Source organism: Lissotriton vulgaris, chromosome 5, assembly GCF_964263255.1.
Source record: "Lissotriton vulgaris chromosome 5, aLisVul1.2, whole genome shotgun sequence".
Lineage (NCBI taxonomy): Eukaryota > Metazoa > Chordata > Amphibia > Caudata > Salamandridae > Lissotriton > Lissotriton vulgaris.
Window position 1 is genome coordinate 1621666309 of NC_141693.1, and position 20915 is coordinate 1621687223.

The 20915-nt window shown below is 42.5% G+C and overlaps 1 protein-coding gene across 1 annotated transcript in view; it reads left to right on the forward strand.

The window, feature by feature from the left end:
* LOC147716850 (lectin-like) overlaps positions 1-20915 on the forward strand; it is a 301532-nt gene that overhangs the window by 62592 nt on the left and 218025 nt on the right. Inside the window, exon 3 of the mRNA XM_086920443.1 lies at positions 13740-13864. Within this exon, the coding sequence (XP_086776569.1) occupies positions 13740-13864 (125 nt within the window). The remainder of the gene's footprint in view (positions 1-13739; positions 13865-20915) is intronic.

Genomic DNA, 20915 nt, shown 5'->3' on the forward strand with positions numbered 1-20915 from the left:
ACCGAAAGGGATCAGAACAAGGTAATGCCGATCACCTCTCCCGATACCCCATGACCCAAACCCGTACAAGAAGGACAGCTAGGGGAAGGGGATGTGATGCGGTGCCCTCCCATGCCGTTCTTGGTCCGCGTCACTTCAGCCCTTCGTACAATACGGAAGCCACAACCAGAGCGTCCATGGCAACAACCCGGCCCACCAAACGTCCAACCCTCTGTCCTCTGTTCCAGGACCCAATCCGGAACGGCGGACAGCCCGGAATCACACCCTCCTGACTCCGGAAGTACCTCCCCCTCGCGAGACCCGGACACTGGAAAAGCCGGAACCAGGAAGCAGTCAGACGTCGGATTGAGCTTGTGGCAGGAGACCCCGACCGGAGCGGCGACGGAGAAGACGAACGAAGAAGAGGAAGAGTGGTCCGAAGATTGGTGGAGTCCACAGGAGGTTGCTGGGGAGCGGCCGCAACTCAACTCGGAGAGTTGCGGCGGAGCGGGTGAGTGAATCGGAATCACCCTTGTAGCACATTAGGTGCAGTGTAAATATCTCCCTTGTATAGACCTCTCCTTAGGTTCACGTCGTCACCCGTAGCACTGTGTAGATATTGTAAAGCACCATACCACGTTGTAGATAAACCCCTCGTCCCCCTCACGTCCCTCCACTCAGCACCCCTTCTGTACCTCGCTACCCGGCTTGTGTCCCGTTCCTACCCCGACCCTACCGTCCCCTCCTCACTCTCGTCTTCTTTCCCCCTCACGGATACCCGGGTGTTGGTAACAGGTTTCCGACTAAGGAAGTCCGGCAGGACTAACGGTCCCTTTCTTTTGTTTCTTTTCCCCCCCGGTACCTCCGAGGACAACCCAAACCGGACCTCCGGAAGAACCAGCTTTGCACGAGTCCCGGACCAGGATCATCCTTCCAACCGAGGAGCTGCCGTTATTTTTGTTGCATATTCGAGACTGTTACTTACTCTTTTTCTCCAGTGGCATAAAAATAAAACAAACATTGTCCACTACATACGGCCTCCGCGCTTGGTATTCCGGTCCACCCCACCCCCACGTCAACAAGAACATAACCCTTTTTCCTGACAATAGCAACAGCCGCCGCCTCCCCATCACTATTGTCACTATTCACCACCTTATTAGAAACTTCTGCAACCCTTGGTTCTAACCCACTCTTTCATGCATTTTTCACTTTCTTCCACAACTTTAGCTAATTCTATAGCTACTTTCAGAGTCGGGTTCTTTGCTGCCCACAATCGTTCTTGGACCTTCCTATTGTTTGCCTGAACAATTAGTTGATCTCTAATTAGTTCATCAGCCATTTGACAAAAGTTGCACTTCACAGATAGTTCGCGTAAGCGTGCGACAAAATCGTCAATGCTCTCATCTTCCAATTGCTTATTCTTGTAAAACTTATATCTTTGCAAGATAAGATTTTCTTCTTTTCCAAATCTAGTTTCCAGTCTTGTTACTGCTTCTTTAAACTCATCTAATTGAGCCTGTGACCCAGAAGGTAATACTTGCGGTAAAAATTTAAAAAGACGCTGTCCTTCCTTCCCTAATGTAGTCATCAAAAGAGCTTTTTTCCTCTTAGGTGAAAAATCTTCCCCATCCAGAGCCTCAATGTAGTTGAACATAACTATCCAATCCTCCCTGGTTCACTCAAAAATTGTGGCGGAAGAGCAACATTGACTGGTTGCGCCATCACACCAGTGTATCCCAGTCACGAAAGTTAGGTGAGTTTAATAAGACAAAAAGCACTTTGGTTTTAGTCACACCACAATGTAGTAGCTCTTAAGTTTGACGTATAGAGTTAAAAATGGAGTTAAAAAGAAATGTCTTTTCTTTTTCAAAAGCAGCTTAAAACACAAACGCTTACTTATTAAACATCAGTCACCTCCAAATGTGATATCCAATTTCCTCCGAAGCTCTACGCAGCTCCTATCCGAAAAGGTGAAGTTTCCGGTGAGTCGCGTCTCCTAGGCGACCTCCGACAGCCGATGCACAAATCACCCAAAATGGCCGTCTGCGTCTTACGTCAGCTCGGTCACACGTCTGACCTCAGAGCTGCAACGTAGTCAGACGCGCACAGAATGCGCTTCAGCAGTGCGTTTCAGCAGTTGCTAGGTTACCAAAAGAACTCACCAGCTCACACGTTACCAGGGAGATGATGTTGACGTCACTTCCACTGCGAAGTCGTTAAAGAGGTTGCTGAGGTGATCCTTAGGCTGACCTCACTCTCCTCAACAACGACGATGCCGGGAAATGAAATCTTCATAAAATTATTCTGGTAACGCAATTACCCTCTCGGTAAGAGGATTAACTCCACACTGCTCGCCGCAAAGGGTTCGTAAGGCAATGGAAACGCTACTCCTCTGTAATCCTTCTTCAGCTGCAGAACCAAATAGCAAAGCTGTGGCCAGATGCTATATTGCCAGTCCAAGTCGCCAAATGTAGTAAGTACAAACGAGGTCCAACAGGTAAGTACTTGTAGAAATCAGCTTTAATGCAGCACAGAGCAAGTAGGACCATCCCCCATCTGACCAGAGCTCCAACTGCCAACAAGGCACATGAGAACTGCAGAACCAGGATCCCCCACAACGATTTAGAGTGCCAGCCCAAGAAGAGAGCTAAGCACTGTACAACAGTATTCTTATTTTATATCCTTATGAGGTTAGTTACTGTAGTACTTGCACACCATTGCTACAATGATAATATACCTGCATGTTAAATTGATAACATCTATTGTAACATTCTCCCCCCGTTCCCAGATGCAGCATCCAATACCTGTCGACTTTTTCTTTAAATGTGTTTCCCATATCTGAACTTTTAATAAGCGAAGCCACCAAGGCACTTTTGCTGCATTATTTGCACACTACTGCTACAAAGGTATTGCACTTTATCTCCTGCACTTGTTCCATCTGGTCACATAGGCATAATATATTTTGTTATGTAAATTGGTAGCCTCTAGGAGCAACACTCAGACTTGGGAATAAAACCCCTTTTTCCTAATGATACCTTCTCGCTGCCGATTCCAACTGGTTTCTAGACTAGGGGTCAATTCTAAACTATTTTGGCTATTGCAGGCAGTGTGCCCCTTTTGTAATCTTTCATAAATGTTTAATTATATGGGTTTCTCGCTGCTAGGATAACATTGTTTAATTTTATGAATTACCGCAATGTTCTACTGTGTATGCCACTGCAATGGTTTTTAACAAATTAGGCAATAAAGGTGTATTATTATTATTATTGGCAATGGGTAACCTGTCACTGGATGAAACCATCAAAGTGGTGAAAAGCATTGAAATTTCACAGATTGGTGTTACGAAATTGGAGGAGAAACCTATTGAGGCAGTTAGTGCTATCAGTAGGAAAACAGATGTGTCTAAAACTGTTGAAGGGCAGAGTTCATTCTCAGTGATTGTCAATGTTTGTTTCTGGTGTGGAAATCCACCACATGCCAATGTCATATGCAAGTTCCGCAAAATAGGGGGCATTTTGCAAAGCTCTTGTTTAAAAAGAAAACTAACAAGAAGTCAGTTGCAAGTGTAGTTGATTTGGACCTAGATTCTGATTCCGAGACGTTTGGTATGCAAGATCTGGTACTTGCGATTAGAGAGGAGTGCAGGGTGAAGAACCCAGGGTGAGTATCCTTCCAGGTGTTCCAGGTACTAACATGGCTGATATTTTGTTGGGAAGCAAGGAATTTTGAGGCATTTACTTGAGTCAGGTGTCAGAATCATCATGACTACACAACAATTGTTCACAGCAACATGGGGTAATAGGCCTTTGATGCCACCAGGTCTCTTCCCTGTTTGATATGAGGGCTGAATTTGTTGGGTATATTCAAGATGTTATGTAGTTCAAAGGTAGGAAGATCAGAGGAAAAGTGTATGTGGCAGTCAAGGGTCTCAATATTCTTAGCTGGTTTTATCAAGTGTTGTTCACGGTGATTTTCAAGCCTGGCACTTAAGAACAAGTTCTTGTAGTTGAACGCAATAAACTTGGAATAGAACGGAGTGGAAAACTTGCATCTGTGTATAGTGAAGATCTTCGAAAGATCTAAGGGTCCAAACATTGAATCAATATGAAGGATGGAGCTGTGTCTGTAAAGCACAACCTCAAAGGGGTACCTTTGAGTGTCAGGGAGGAACTGGGAAAGGAACTAACAATGTTATATGTGAAGGGAATAATTGAACCAGCTAAATCTTCACTTTGACTTTCTTCCTTAGTTGTGGCCAGCAAGATATGTGGTCAGTTGCGTGCGTGCATGGATTGTAGGTCTCTTAATAAGCAAATGTGGGTGGATTTGCATCCATTACCTAAAATTAATGATTTGTTTACTTGCACAGCTGGTGCCACTGTATTTTCCAAAACTTGGCATGGCTACTGCCTAATATCAGGTGGAACTTCATCCCGAATCAAGACATCTTATCTCACCAATTGGTATTTTCCATTACTGTAGGACTCTAGGACGCCATTTGGGCTGGCCTCTGCAGCTTCAGTCTTTCAAAGAGTCATGTACAATTTTCTCAAGCAAGTAAGGAAGTAGACGGGGTCCTAGTATTCCAGGATGATGTGTTGGTGTTCGCAGAAAATGTCTTTGCCCACAATACAGTTCGACAAAAGTTTTGGGGTATTTTCAAAGAGCATGGAATTTTGTTGAGGAAAGAGAAGTGCAAATTTCTATGCAAAGAGGTAGATTATTTCGAACATGTGGTCTTCAAGGACGGTTTTAGACCTGGACCTGGGTTAGTGAAATCAATTGTTGCAGCTCCCCCTCCCTCTGACAAGGTGGGGGTAAAATCTTTCCTTGCACTGTGAGAGTTTTAGTTTAATTTTATCCCTGATTTTGAAACTAGGGTGCGGCCCTTTAGCAATCTTCTCAAAAAGGGTACTAAATTTGAGTGGTGTGTGGAGTGTTCTGCAGTCTTTCAATGTTAAAGTTTTACTGTGCCAAAGTAAGGCTCTGAAGCCTTTTAAGCTGAGTTTGCTTTGCTGTATTACAGTGGATGCCAGCCAAGTAGGGCTAGGTGTGATTCTCACGCAAAGGGATGCTAGGTTGAACACACTATAGCTTTAACATCAAGAGTGCTGTGGCAGGCACAGTTGAAATACTCTGTTATAGAAAAAGAACTACTAGCTTGCTGGTGGGCTATCAAGAAGTTCAGCACATATGTGTGGGGAAGGCGGTTTCAACTACAAACTGACCATAAGCCACTGATATACAATTTGGGTTAAGGTGTAAGTAAGTGTTGTATGCCCAGAATTATAAGACTCTCCACCAAATTGATGCTGTCGCAATTTGATGTGTGCAACTTTCCAGGTGGTAGGAACAACAGAGCTGATTTTCTTGCTTGATTTCCGTGCAGAGCAGATGATGACACTGATTTAAAGTTATCTGATTTGATTGATGAAGATTATGAGCATTGGTTAGTGTCTTCTTTGGAAATTCCATATGTGAAGGTTTGTTCAGAGGGAGAATATATTGAGGCTGTGAAGTGTTGTTAAGTTTTGCAGCTGGTTGTCGACCTAGTTGAAGGAGGTTGGCCTGAAGAGAAGGCTGGGTCTTCCATGTTACAACCCTTTTGTAAGATGAGTCATGAGATTTTAGTCAAAGATGGCCTCCTAATAAGATCTGTCAAGTTGATTCTTCTACATTCAGTGAGAAACAGCATACAAAAATGCCCATGAGGTACACTTAGGGACTTCTCTTACGAAGCGACATATTCCCACATCTTTTTAGTGGCCAATAATGGACACTAAAGTTGATGAGATGGTGGAAGACTGTTGTGTCTGCAAGACAGCTGACAAGAGTCTGAAGGTGGCTACTATACCCCTCATACCTATTGAGTGTCCTTCAGGGCCATGGATCAAGCTTGGGATTGACAGTATGGGGGCATATGATTCTTTGCTGGGTGGTGCCAGATTATCATTGTACTGGTTGATTATGGATCAAAATGTATCTAAACAACAAGAGAGGAAAGGGTCAGATTGTCACTCTTACACCCCTTAGGTCAAATGTATTAAACAACAAAAGAGTAACCAAATAGACTAGTGGCTCAGATATAAGTTTTGTAACTACAACCAAATGAAAAGTGGGTGAAATTAGTCAGAATCACTGTGCAAATGAACCCTCAGGCACCAACAAAGTCAGTGACCAGTTTCATCATTGTGTTCTTGTTGTAGGCAAGTGCATTAGTGCCCTGTTGTGAAATGAGTGAATTAAAAGAAAATGTAACTGTTCCCTAACCTAATTTTTTTAACAAAGGGACAGTTCACCTTCACTAAAAACAGAGTGAATACGGACAACAGATGGTTAAGTCAATTTGAACCAAAGTGTCCTACAAAGATAGTATCGTGGTCAACATGTTTCTGCTTTCACCAGCTCATTCCGCTCAGCATTCGTCAAGACCATACATACGCCAGCTTCTGGTCTGCGTACCCTAAAGCGCAAACTCCGAGTTGGGGAAGAAAAAATGTGTTTCAACAAACTTACGGAATTCCCGTGGAGAAACCTCCTTCAGATAAGGGGTCTTCAATCTGAAAGAGACAAAAATTAATCTGACATAGCCATTATCAGAGTTAAAACTTAAACACATAGCCATCCAAATGTCGAGATGCTACGTTACCAGTCAATCATTTCAGAAAACAGACTAATTGGTATAGTGTAACATAACTAATTCCACCAGAAACACCATACATTCATTGTGTGAGAGAGCAAACACTCTGCGCAGCACTCACTGAGTTTGCTTGTGGAGGAATTCTAATCCCAAACATACATGCTCTTCGTTCGGGACTCTATTCAATGTGACTATCCGTCAAATGTATATATAGCTGGCTGCTTTTTTATGAAAAAGCTCCAGCATTATTGACCTTCTGTATTTGACAGCCGTCACCCTTAATGGTATATGGCTAACAGAGGTTCACAATTTTTAAGTGCCCGAAAGAAACTAAACCACACCATATGCAATGGAAGATATGATTATAAAAACAGGGAAGGAGGAAAAGAAGGAAACTCACTAATTGTATACATTGAAATTACAATGTGGGCACCGTGGCAGGGGAAACCTTCACGCCCGGGTTGTCTGTAAAAATAGAACAACTCACTATCATTACTCGAGCACAGTATACTCGAAATAGTTGTCCGGTCAATTTACACATTTCAATGGACTAGAAATACGGCTTAAAGTCTCTTATTTGCGAAAGCCACTTAATTCTATCCAGGCGACAGCCCGCAGCTTGACCTACTGCAATCACATCCATGGCCCGAACAAGACTGAAGCTCGGGACAGAGTGTGTATTCAAAGGCGTCAGCGTGCTCCACGTGACCATAGCGAGACTCCAGCTCTTAAAGGGCAACACACCCTGGTGGTTGTTTGGAGCACACGTCGCTCCATAATTATCAACGTAAAAGACGAGGGATTCGGATTACTTAACACATCCCAGATATGTTACAAAGGATAAGAAGACTAAAACCCATGCTCAGTTGTAGGTTCGAATCGCTATTTGTCGTCATTATTAATTTTGATAGAAAAGAGGGAGGAAAAAAAGAGACCATACATTTCTTTCTTTTTAATCTCAATCGAAATTTTATTGACAAAGCCCTGCTATATTTCGTCTCATATTACAGGTCAATATCTATGGCCAGGGTGCATTGCCGAAAACACTGGAAATCTAATACTATTATGCACACGGCAAAAACCATCCGCTAAACAGTACAGGGGGCCAAACGGATCTATGTGGCTCAGCCGGCCATGGTAAATTGATGCAAATTTTTTTTTTAACCTACCCCTCGTAAAGAGGATGTAGTATGTACTGGTCTAGGAATACAGACAAATTATACCATAAATGTTAAAGCTACCAGTGACATGCCTACTGGGAACACAAAAACAAAAGTCAGCAATCAAAAATCATCGTCTCATGACCGAGCCCCACGGAATGGCATCATTAAGACCAGACTCATGTGTGGAAAGACGGTATATCCACTGCTGTTCCTTCTCAAAGATACTGCCTTCTGTGCCTTGTTTTAGCTGCTCAATGATGGTCCATTTGATGTCATTGGGGTTATGGTTTGTCTGTAAAGAATGTGCGGTCAATTTTGGTGGTACCTTTGTGACACCTGATGTTGCTGCGATGTTCGCAGATGCGTTTCTTAATTCTTCTAGTGGTCATGCTCACATACTTCAAGTCACAAGGGCATGTGATCAAGTAAATTACATGACTAGAATTGCAATTTGTGTGGCTCCTTTGATGCCAGAGTTTACCAGGCTCAAGATTCAGTGTCTTGGTATTTGTAGTTAAATGGCAAATACTGCACCCACTCACTGGCGGGAGACCCCAGGCCGTCAAAACGTCCTGATCCCGTCTTGTACCATAAATTCTTGGACGGGTATGTACTAAGGAATCTTGCAGACTCCTTTCTCGTTTGTATGAGAATAAAGGTTTCTGCCAGTCATGTTTGTTACTGGTTAAAATTTTCCAGTGTTTCATTATGCAGCGACTCTCAGCATTGGAGATATTACTGTAGGTCGTTACACAGGTCAGAGGCACATTAGCTCCAAGCTCCTTGGGGTATTCTTCCAGGAGGGTATTTCTATGTTGATTTTTCACCCTCTTGCACCTTCTGTTTAGGTTGTTATTGGGATAGCCTCTTTTCTGCAACTTGATTGTCAAGTCTTTAGATTGTGTTTTAAAATCAGACAATTCACTACAATTTCTGCGAATACGCAGGTATTGACCAAAGTGAAGATTTTCCCTAAGGGGGCGAGGGTGAAAACTTGAGAAATGTAGAAGATTATTCTTTCTGGTTGGTTTGTAGTAGGTTTTTGTAGACAGGTGATCCGCATCCCTGGTAATAGTGACATCCAAAAAAACAATGGAGTCTGCATTGCATTGGTAAGTGAATTTGAGATGTGGATCACAGGTATTCACCCAGTCAAAAAAAGGGGATTAAAATGCCCACAGCTCAAGATGGTTAAAGAACCTATTGTGGGTGGATTGTTGAATTTCCTCCATACATTTTCATGAGAGATTGGCTTCTTGTATTCCTTGTTTCAGACAATGGCACAACGTTTATTAGTACAAGTGTTCCAGGAGTCATGTGTTTGTTAAACATCTGAGGAACTCCCTATATCAACCTCAATCCATTGGGCCGGTGGAAAGAGTACAAATTTGGATGTGGTAAAGTCTGTCCCCAGTTTGTTATGGTTCTATTTAACCATGCCACACCCTACCAACAAGTTCACTCCCTTTAAACTGCTGAGAGGTAGGAAGGCAAACACATATTTCTGTCCAGCATGGATGGTTAATTGGCTCAATTGTGAGTCGGACATAGAATAGTTGATGGATTTTGTGAAGGATAAAAAATGTGTCAAGTCGATCACGGTGGACATTGGGGATTTGGTTTGCATCTAGTCCTCTATATATGAGTAGAAATGTAAGAGTACTTTCAGTAGTCCTGTCAAGGTGGGAACGATTTGTGATAATGGCATTAAAGTTATTGGGGGCACTGGTGGAATCTAGCTAAAGTTGTTAAGGTGGGCAATGTGCCTGATAACTGAAGGTTCCCATTACAAAAATGATACCTCTGCTGACTGTCTTGTACATGGGCATGAATGTGTTCACCCAAAAGAATATCAGGATGAATCTGTGAAGTTCCTGGTCACACCTTGATGATTTAGTTCTGGAACAATAGATAAACCTAGAAGGTTTCCTACCTGATTGTAATATGTACTTTTTGTGTGTAGGGTCTTGATGTGTGGTGGGAGTGACTGTTATGTGTGTGTCTCTTCCAAGTGTCAAACAGTGTTTTGTGTCAGTTGTGGGTGAAGGGAAGATGTGTAATACTTTTCATGCAGAAAGAATCTGGTGTCGTAGAGATTCTAGTTGAGAATTTATGATGTTGAGAATTCATAATGTAGAGCATTTTGCCATGTTAGTATTTATGTTATCCCTGTTGAACTGTAGTTGGCAGCGGAAGAGCGCCTGTGTGTCAGTCGTCTGCTACTATGTAGCTCCAACGTTGTAATAAGCTTGCCTGATTTTATCTGACGATGTCTGTGTGGTTACTAGTTAATCTTTATTGTTTAAGTTATTTAAAACCATAACAATATCATAAAACAGATAAAATGTCCCTATTAAATTATTTAAAAAATATATATTTTAAAACAAGAACAAGCACATTAATTATATTATTCCAATAGAGCAAAAGTGGTGTCCTTCTCATGATGCCAAATTAAAGTTTGGCTCATAATACAGTAAGAATTTCATTATTTTACAAGTCAGCTGAGGGTCTGTTGTGCCGAGTCCTCTAATAATTGCACCTCTATACGTTCAAATACCTCTGTCATTAAAAGCCTTTTTCAGTAATACCGTACGTTGCATTTTTAAGGTGGGACAGACACATATTAGATGGAAAATGTCTTGCCAGGCTTCACCCTATAAACCACAAGATTTGACACCACTATATTTCCACGACTGTTGTTCAGCCAGGCTTGGTAATACCCCAAATCTTGTTGCCATTAACTTGAGTTTCAGGTGGGGCGAGTATGTTGCTCCGAGGTATTCCGCCGGTCGCAGTGATGTATAGGATTGCAGAAATATCCAGCCATGAGATCTTTTTGCTAAGGTACCTTTGTCTGCCAATGATGATTGCAGTTTTTCCGCCTTGTTTGTTATGCTACGGAAGATTTGGAATGAAGGGTTCTTCGTCCATAGATCCCTTGTCTCGGTGTCATCTAATGCCTTGTTCAAAAATTTACCGTAGCTTGAGTTTGGATCCTCCTGGGCTTGCCGCAAGGCATCATTTAGCAGATTAGATCAATTCTGCCATAATTTATACCATGTTTTGATTACTGCATGTTTTCTCCCAATTTCCTGCTTGATGAGGCCAAATTCAAGTTGGACCTGTTGGCTGCTGACTGGGGTAATCTAAAGACTTTTTTATATGCCTTTATTTGTAATGAGTCTAAGATTTTACCATCTTTTCCGTTTAACACTATGCTTCCATATGTGATTGATGGTAGTAACTTTGCGGACATCACAGAGATTAGTGGCGTGAATGAGGGGCCATATAGCTTCTTAGCGATGGTGCAGAAGGCATAGATATTTCCATTTCCTTTTTTTTCAAGATATTGTTTCTGAGATTGAAAATTCAGACTTTTGTCGATGTATACTCCCAAGTACTTATAGGTATTTACGATTCCAAGGCACTTTTCCCCTTATTTAAAATGATACTGATGCTGTGTGCAGATTGTGACAGACATAGTTTTTGTTTTAGTCTTGTTAATCTCCAGTGCGTTGGTATTGGCAAACATCAATAGTTCATTAAGTGCTCTTTGTAGACCCACTCGGTCAGGCTAAACAAAACGATGTCATCAGCATAAGAGAGATGCATTCTGGGCAATATTCCAAGACGTGGCGGGTGGGCCTTTGCTTGATCCAATCGAGGTGAGAGGTCGGCCATATAAAGGTTGAATAAATAAGGGGCTAATACACAGCCTTGTTTTATCCAATCTCAGTGGGTATTTTTTTGGATAATTTAGTACCATTTGCCATTTTTAATAGGACCCAAGTATGCGTGTAGAGTTGAATAATGGGACGTAATATTGTTTCCGGAAGCCCCAGGTTATGGAGTTTGGTCCATAGTAGCCCGCGATTCACTCGATCAAATGCCGATTTAAAGTCTATAAAACACACATGTAGTGGTCTTCGTTGGCGTTTGCATTTATCGGCTATTATAGCAAGGGCTAAAATATTTGTTGTGGTGCCACAACCTTTACGAAATCCAGTTTGGTTTACTGGAATCAGGCCATTTGTATTAGACCATTCCACCAGGTCCTCCAGGATTAAGGTGGCAAATATTTTGATTCCACATCCATGAGTGCAATTAACCGATAATTTGCTGGATCTGCCCTGTCTGCTCCCTTGTAGATTGGATTAATGATTGACCCCTTCCAGCTTGTGGGAAGGGCATTTGTTAAGGTGATTTTGTTTTAAAAACATTGTAGCGATTTTGCCCCGTAGTCTGGATCCGTCCTGAATATGGCCTGAGGGATGCCATTTGGACCTGGGGCGCCATCATTGCGACCCTTTTTTATTATTCTTGCAATATCTTCAAAAGCATGGCATTGACATTCCTGTGCTATGGTGATGCCACGATCTAACGATCCTGGAGGATTCTTCCCAGTAAGTAATTTCGTTAAGGCTTTGCTGCTCACAGTAATTGACTTATTCGTGGATGTTATATGATCTTCAAATATTTTACTTAGATGGAGTGCCCATGCATTCTCTGATACCGAGGCGTTGTTGATAACTTTTTTTGCTCTTGTCAAATTATTGACTAATTCCCAGAACAGCCTATTGTTTGCTTGTTTGGCACTAAAAAGTAATTTCGTCCAGGGGCTTTCCTGTTGTACTCTATGATCCTTCCTGATTTGTATTTTATACTGCCTCTTGGCGATCTTTATGTCCTGCCATGTATGTTTTGGGATTTTCTGTGTATTGTTTTTCCTCACCATCTTTCTCAGTTGTTTTCTTAACAAGTAGGCTTTCCTAGACATATTTGTTTTGGGCTTAAGCCTGCTAGTCTTTGCATAATTAATTTTTGGAGCCTGAAGCAATAGTGTTTTTGCAAAGATAGACCAGCACTCTACCGTGTTTTTGCTTTTGTATTCTTGGCTTCGACTATTTCTTTTGCTAATGTTGATAGTTCAGGTAAGGTTTCTGCTGACCATCGATTTCCTTTGAGGTTCATTGTGGCCAACTGTCCCAACTCAGCGAGCGCTGCACGGTGGTTACTATATAATGCCATCATACAGGCTGGCGAACAAGTAGAAAAAAAGGAGAAGCAAGTCAATAGTTCCTTAGATTAACAAGTTGAACCTCACCCCAATTGTGAGCAACCTATTGCTGTGCCATAGATCCTTATCAGTTTTGTGTAATTACATGTAAAACCCCTTGAAATTGGGAATTATTATCTGGGATGGAATTTTCCAGTCGAAAAACCCATATGGATTTCCAAATTGCGTGTGGTTTTTAATGCATACATTTTCAGCCTGCTCTGTGCAGGTGGTAAATGTATGCCGAGAACTGTGGGTGGGGTGGTGGATCAGAGATGGGGTGACGAGATAAGGGGAAGCATGGCAATGATTTCTTTCTTCCGAGGGAAGTGAGGCTTAGCTTCAGGTGTAGCCAAGCCTCATGCAATTCTTCCTGCTGGAATTACCAGCCAGAAAAAAATTAGGTATGTTCTCCCAATCTCAGAAAAACTGGGGGTGGAAAAATCCCCCTGTTTGAATCAGGTGGAATCATAATTCAGACATGGGAAGGGTAAATTTACTGTTTATAAAATATCAACAAATTTCTTAAGCTTGCAAATTGCATGAAATAACTTAATTCTTGTGCTGATGTCTAGCTTCATCGTACCTGCCTTTACTTCCCTCAGATTGCACAATAAGGAAAATACAGTTTATATTCTTTCCACTTTTTATTTTATGTTCGAAACAATTTTGTAGAGAAAGTTTGATAATACTGGAAATTTGAAATTTAGTACAGTGATTCATGATTCTTAGTAGAACTTGGTTAAATGAAAATTCTGTGTTAATATGCCATAAAATGTAACTGGTTGTATCCTGCCCCTATAAACCCTGCTCTAACTGTCCTACTATGGTGTACAGTAAGTACTGCTATTTCCCACTTGTTTTGCTCCACTGTTTCACTGCTCAGTTTGTGTTTTTACAGTTAAGCAAATAAGAAAAAAGCGTGATGCAGACTTCCCCATGTGCTACTGTGCCCCCGGATGGTTTTGCCACTTCAACATGTATTACAAATTCATTCCAGAAGCTATGAGCTGGATTGATGCCGAGGTAAGTGATAGGAAGGCACTGTACATCCTTCCTAGTTTCTCTATTAAGGATTTTTCTATTTACCCATTATTTCTCCATTTACCTATATTTTACCCACTATTTAATTTTTCTATCTTCTCTTTTATCCAAACAATCTGTAATCCTCTCCTGACCTTTTCCAGGAGTTTGTTGTAAAACAATACCAAAGACCCTGACTCGCTGGGAGTTTTCTGCCAGACTGTTGGGATCATTTATATTTGTTCCTTTTGGGGACCTTCAGGCTTTTCATGATTATCCCAAACAGGAACAAAGCACCACTGAATGCCCGCCGTGTTTAGATATGACATTCTGAGGTACTCTCATGATCAGAAAATGAGGACCTGTTTTATAGTTGGAGGACTGTCATCCTAGCCGGCAGAGTACTCTGCCATCTCTTCAGCACGCCCCAGCACAGCGCCAAGAAACCTAATGGTGTTAGCCGCGCTTTACAAATCTTTTTCAAATCAAATCAAATCAAAATCTCTCTGGTGGAGTATCCTGTCGGCCAGACTACAAATAAAACCGATTATGCCAAAGTGTTTTATAGAGTATCGTCCTCTGACTAGGCAACCTATTGGGTGTTATTTGTGAATCTAATTTCCACTTGAATATGGTAACATCTTCAATAGCTGCTTGTTAATTGAAATACATTACAAAAGTATGCAGGATAATTGTGATCTGGCAGACTGAACAGCAGCACATGCTTTTGCTTCGTGCAAATATTGCAAGTAATGCAGCATTCAGACACTGACTAAGAGTTGTTTATGTGTTTCTTTGTTCTGTAGGGAGTAGTCTGGCAAGCCTTAGATTTTATCCTGATGGAGTTACTTAAGAAAGTCTCTTTCATCAAGTAGACAAGATAAATATATTTAATTAATAGAGCATTGGCTCCATCTAGGTAGAAAGCTGACAGAGATGCATACGAACATAATGCTAGTCTCAAATGAAATGTCTGTAACGAATTACAACAAAAATAGCAATGAAGTATTTTATGCTATTTAATTCAAAGACTATGCACTGCCCATGGCTTTGTCTGCTTAAACAGATCAAGATTGCGTGCATGTAGGCACTGCACAACTATGCAAGCTTTTATAGCTTTTATCTCTTTTTACTGTCATGCTGGCACTGTCAGACTAGCGATCTATTTATAGATTGCGGTGAATGTAGTCCTGAAGCTCCTCCTATTTGGCCAACAGTTGAGAGGTTGTGCTACAGGGAGAACACAAAACCAGACAGAATGGTTGCTCCTAGCAGCTGCCATAAAAAACTATTTTGTATGAATACTCGCAGTATAAGGAAACTAACATTGAAATATCATACTTGACACATATAGAGCTGCATTATTTGAATGAATTAAACCTTGACAAACCTAGCCTTGTAGTACCAAACCCTGGTGTCTCGACCACTTGAATCCATCTTCACCTACATCATAGCATTCTAAGAAGAAGGCACAGTGCTGATTGAACAGCGACCTGGAAATCAATATAAAAGATACAACAGAATTCAAAAATCCTTAGCGAGGCAAGGCAGCAGGCTGTGGTAAAAGAGTACTCCATGATTTCAGATAGCTGCTGCATGAGGTCACTGTGAAGCTGCTAATATTTGGTGGGAAAGTTCAGCTCAGGAGAAATTTGAATTTCATGCCCAGGGAAGGAGATACTTTTGGTGCCTTCACATGGTGAAGATTTCTACCTTTTGGACTATGTCACTTTTTTCCAGCAGAGCAAAGCTGCAGATTGTAGCCAAAGAGGGCTCTGAGATGTGGCATACCTTCTCCATGAGGACCTACTGAATCAGATTTGCTCTTGCAGAAAATCTTAGAGTGGGAGTTACCTAAATCTTTGGCCCAGTAGCAACACACATGCATTGGACCAGCTTGGTCTTCTAGTGGTTAATGGAGCAAAAACGTTTCTAAGTCTCAGGTATCAGTAGATGATAGGAGGAGTACACTGTGACATCAGCCAAGAGCCCAGGACCTATTGGACAGCATTTGGGGAGTCATGATTTACTCCAACATTGGCCGGCATCAGGGTCAAGTGCAGGTTCAATTGGAACTGATCAGCTAAGCAGTTGCAGGAAAGGTCCTGGAAGATTGTTATGTCTCAGTAGCTCAAACATGAGGTCAACCAACTGATCCTTGGAGTAACATCTGGGGTCCTGGGTTCAAGCAAGCATATCATGTCTTCTTTCAAGTTATAAAGACTGCACAGCAGTCCCTCTTCTGCTTCACAAAGCTACAAATGTTTAGACAACCCAGAAAACAACACTTCCAACTCTCTCAGGAATCGCAGTAGCAAGACACCCTTTCGCTCTCTCACTTGTACTTGTCCACAATAAGAATTGGCAGAGTCACTATAATAGATAAAAAAAATTATTTTACCTATCGTGCTCTATAATGCAGTATACGAGTGTTAGAACTGGGGGTCTCAAGTTGGCAGAGGTAGGTACCACTGTCCAAATAGTGACCTTTGCTTCTAGTCAGGGTAAGGAGGAGACACTCTTTAGATAACCTCTGCTCACCCCCTTGGTAGCTTGGCACAAGCAGTCAGGCTGATCCAAAAGCAATGTGTAAAGTATTTGTACCAATACTCACAGTAACACAGTGAACACACCACAATCCAACTCCACAACAGTTTAGAAAAAGAAAGGTATTTAATCTAAACTACACAAGACCAAAAATGACAAAAATCCAACATACACAGTTCAAGAATATGGTTGCGAAAGTGTTCTTAAAGTTGTGATCAAATAATCCACAGTTGCGTGAAAAGTTCATGGTTGCATCACGTTTAGCCAACAGTACCTTTAAGTGCGACACAGTTCCAAAGCAGAAGCTGGTGCGATGGAAAACAAGCAATGTGTTCCTCCTGAGACCATGGGGAGGCATTGACGACAGTCCTGCTGCAGCAGCGGGCGTGTTGCAACAAATCCTGTCTTTATGGGGAGGAAGGCGATGACTTGTATGGATTCCGGTGGGTAGGTTCCGTAGGAAGTTTTTTCTCTCAAAGGCACGATGCGATGACCCTTGGGAGCTGCGACGATCTCCTGGGTGACGATGCGTGATCCAGTGGCGATCTTCCTCTCGCATCTCCTCGATGCAATGGCTCTGCGACGATGTTCGCAGCGACGTGATGCGGTCCGCAAGCAGGCAGTGCGCCGATCTCACCCAGCGATGACTGGCTTTGCGACAATGCTCGCAGCGATGGTGATCTTCCTGCAAATGAAGGATGCGGCCTCTCCGGCAGCGGCAACAGGTGCTGCGGTGATCTCGGCCTTCGTAGCGGCGGGAATTTCCTCGCGCTGTCGGGGATGCGCTCCGCAAGTGAGCGATGCAATAACTTTTCTGTAGCAAAGTCTCTCAAATCATGGTTTCCAGCTTCCCAGCACAAGTACAACTTCCAGAGGCACCACAACTGGCCCAAGCACTCTAGGAAGGACATAGCTCTCTCAGCAGAGCTAAGGAAAGCTGGGGGTGAAGCCTTCAAAACAGGGAGCCAGCTCACAACAGGCCCTTGGAGATTGCTTCAAGTAAGGGGACAAAGCAACAACAAAGGCCATTACCTCTCCTAGGCAGCAAAGCAACTGCAGGTCAGTCCAGCATCACACAGCAGGACAGTCCTTCTTCTTCAGTCTTCCAGCTTTCTCCTTGGCAGAGGTTCCTTCTTGTTTCCAGGATGATCTAATTTTCTGTAGTCAGGGGTCCTGTACTTATACCCCTAAAAGTATTTGATCCCTTTGTGCAGGAGGGCTCTAAGCCCGGTCTGAACCAGTTCTGGGTGTCCCTTGAGCACTTTGTTTTCCTGGCCTCTCCTTTCCTTTCAGGGAGAGGGGCAGGGTCGTCTGCCGCCCAGCAGGAGGTGGAGCCAGCATTGTGGAAGGCAGGCATAGCCCTATTCAGGCCCAGGTGCTATCCCCTCCCACTAATCAAGATGCCGATGCAGTCATTCAGCCTAGGGCTGACCCAGCCAGCCTCCTGGGGGCTCCCAGACCCCTGTCACTCTCAAACCAGACAGCCAATTCACAAACAGGCCAAGGCACACAGAAGGGTCAGACAAGAGAACAGCAACTTTCTAAAAGTGCTGTTCTCAAACACAGGATTTAAAAACAACCTTTCCTAAAAGATGTGTTATTAAATTCTGAGTTCAGGGATACCAGACTTTTATGTCCTATCTTGCTCCTATGGGAAGATATGCTGGTAGCCACTGTAGCCAGCATCCCCCATGATAGCCTATGGGGCAAGATAGACTTACAATAGTGAAAAACAAAAATGGCTATAATTCACTACCAGAGCATTTCACCTGCATAAGTACCTGCTCTACCTTTCACATATACTGCAGCCTGCTCAAGGGGGTACCATGGGCCTTCCAGGCCTTCCATAGGGGTGACCATTGTTTACAGAAAGGGAAGGGTTAGCCTGGCCAGTGGGGACACTGACCAGGAGGACATGACAGTTCACAGACTGCAAATAGGCACTGCGGTGGCAGGCCTGAGACACCATTTTAGGGCTACTCATGTGGGTGGCACAATCAGTGCTGCAGGCCCACTAGTAGCATTTGTTATCACCAGCCCTGGCACACTCAGTGCATTTTATAAGGGACTTCTTGGTGACACAAATATGTCAATCATGGATAACGAATCACAATATCAATTTACACAGGGAGCACTTGCACTTTGACACTGAACAGCAGTGGCAAAGTGCCCAAAGCATCTAAGCCAGCAAACACGAAATCCAGCCCAGCATCAAAAATACAGGAGGTAGAGGCAAAAAGATAGGGGAAACCACGCCACAGATGCCAGGTCTAACAACGAGCCACTACCAGAAGCAAAATGCATAAGCCCAAAACAATTAGCATAGTTACAATTCCATAGAATATAAAGGGGGATGTCCTCATATATAGACAGTGGAAAAAGGACTATAAAGCCTAACCACTCTCCCCTTGGTAAGGTTGAGTTTTATTATATAAAGGAAGATCTCCAGGTTTTGTCAGCAGAGCCCATACCTTAAAGTCTATATGGAAGCTTTACATCATAGGAACAGCTCTTCTCCCTGGAAAGGTCTCTCTCCAAGTGTGTGTTTGAACAACATGCATCCCGTAATATCAAAGCATGAGTTTCCAGCAGTGCAGCTGTGTTTAGCATCTATTGTCTAGGTGCTAGGGACTGACCAGAACAGAATAACTCGGGGCATTGTTTATCGACCTTGCACATGGTGTTCAGATTAAACTCCAGGAACTAGCAGAGAACCCGAAAGGCAGACAGTTCTCATGTGAAAGGCATAAACAGACAAAATACCAAAACAGAGTCCCAAAGTAAGCAGAGTCCAGAAAGCCAAAAAAAAAGTTGAAAAAAATATAAGTCTTTTTTTGTGACATGCCAAACATTGTCGTCTCAGGTAAAATGTTATTAAGAAGGAAGTGGTAAATCCATGAACGTATGTGAACTTAAGAATGCAATTCCTTCCAAAAGGTCATCCCTATCGTTAGTCGAAGAAAGAGATGCCATCCACTCAAGTAGGTCGAAGGAACAGATGTGCTCCTTGAAATCTGATGCTTTCAAGAGCATATCCAGCAACTTGCGTAATCTTCGATGAAACTTCATTCTAAGAGGTTCTGCAGAGCCGCACAGATATCCAATTCAGCCAAGATTCCAAGTGCAGCCACATGCGCCACAGGTAATTTCCCAAACAGGCCTGTTCATAGGCTGCGAAGGGACCCATCCACTGGTTAAAAACTGGGTCAGGACATGATGTATTGGAGAGGCATAAATCCAAAGCCCAATAGAAGGGGCACCATTGAGATTAGAACACAGGTTGCATGCAAGTGAAGTAGGGAAAGCAAAATGTTAATCCACAACTCACGCTAAGCGTTGCTAACAGCAACCATCCAAAAAGTTGTTGCATTTGATCATGGTACTGTTGCAATTGACCTGGTCTGTGCATTATCACAAGATGAGCTACCAGTGAGCAGCAGGAACAAAAGAAGCAGGATTCCACCAGCTAGCACCAGTAATAAAGGGAATCCTCTGAAGACGCTGAAAAAAATAGAATGAATAAAAGCCTGCATTACTCCAAATATCATCTGAAAAGAAGTCACAAGGCCGGATCCCACATGTTAGCAAGGCCTATGCTGTCAGATACATTAAATGTTTGATGTATAAGCTCCCAAAAGTGAAGTGGGAGGTTTGTGTTCAGAAATGACTGAATCTTGCTAGATGTTCTAGCTACCTGAAACTCGAAGGTCTCTCAAGCTGAAGTGAGAGCCATCTCTTGTTGGAACAATAGCACTTTGAGCCTGCTTAATTTGTTGAAATCTGTTTTCAAAGTCGGATTGGAAGTCCAAATAGAACTATCTACTTTCCTATGTGGGGCGGAAAAAGCAAATTGCTACAAGTAACAAATTGTAATACTGTTACTAAATACGGGATTCCTGCGGGAAACCCACAGCAGTCGTGGTTGTTAAAAATAAATAACTGCAGTTAGTAAGCAAGGTGAAAGCAGGAATTATTGCTGGGATGGGAGTTCCTTTGAAAAAACAAGCACGATTAGGCACAGATACATTACAAGCGCCATGCAATTTAACGTGTTTACAAACCAGGGAATGTCCATGGTGGAATCGCAGTCCTTTCCTGTTAGGAAAACTACTTTATCCTCCTGTTGACATCTATAAGTGAAAGGTAGGGACCATTGCTCATTGAAAAATGTACTACCCAGTCATTCAAAGCATCCTAACAGAAAATGTTTCATACATGATTTAAATTGAAACAGCGAGAAACAGAGAGAGATAACCCCATGAATTACCCAAACAGCTGAATCCGTTTCTGCCACAGAGAATGACTAGGATTGCAATTATTCAATGTGCAATTGCGTGATTGTAGCATCTTTCATGGACATACATATCTGTTTATCAGTCAGATTAAATGGTAAAAACAAAGCAGAAGTATTCAAATAATCTCATGGGACTTTTCCCATTTTTAGAGACTGTAAAATCCATGCAAACTCCATAACTAATCATAATTGATTCTGACCATGATATAACAC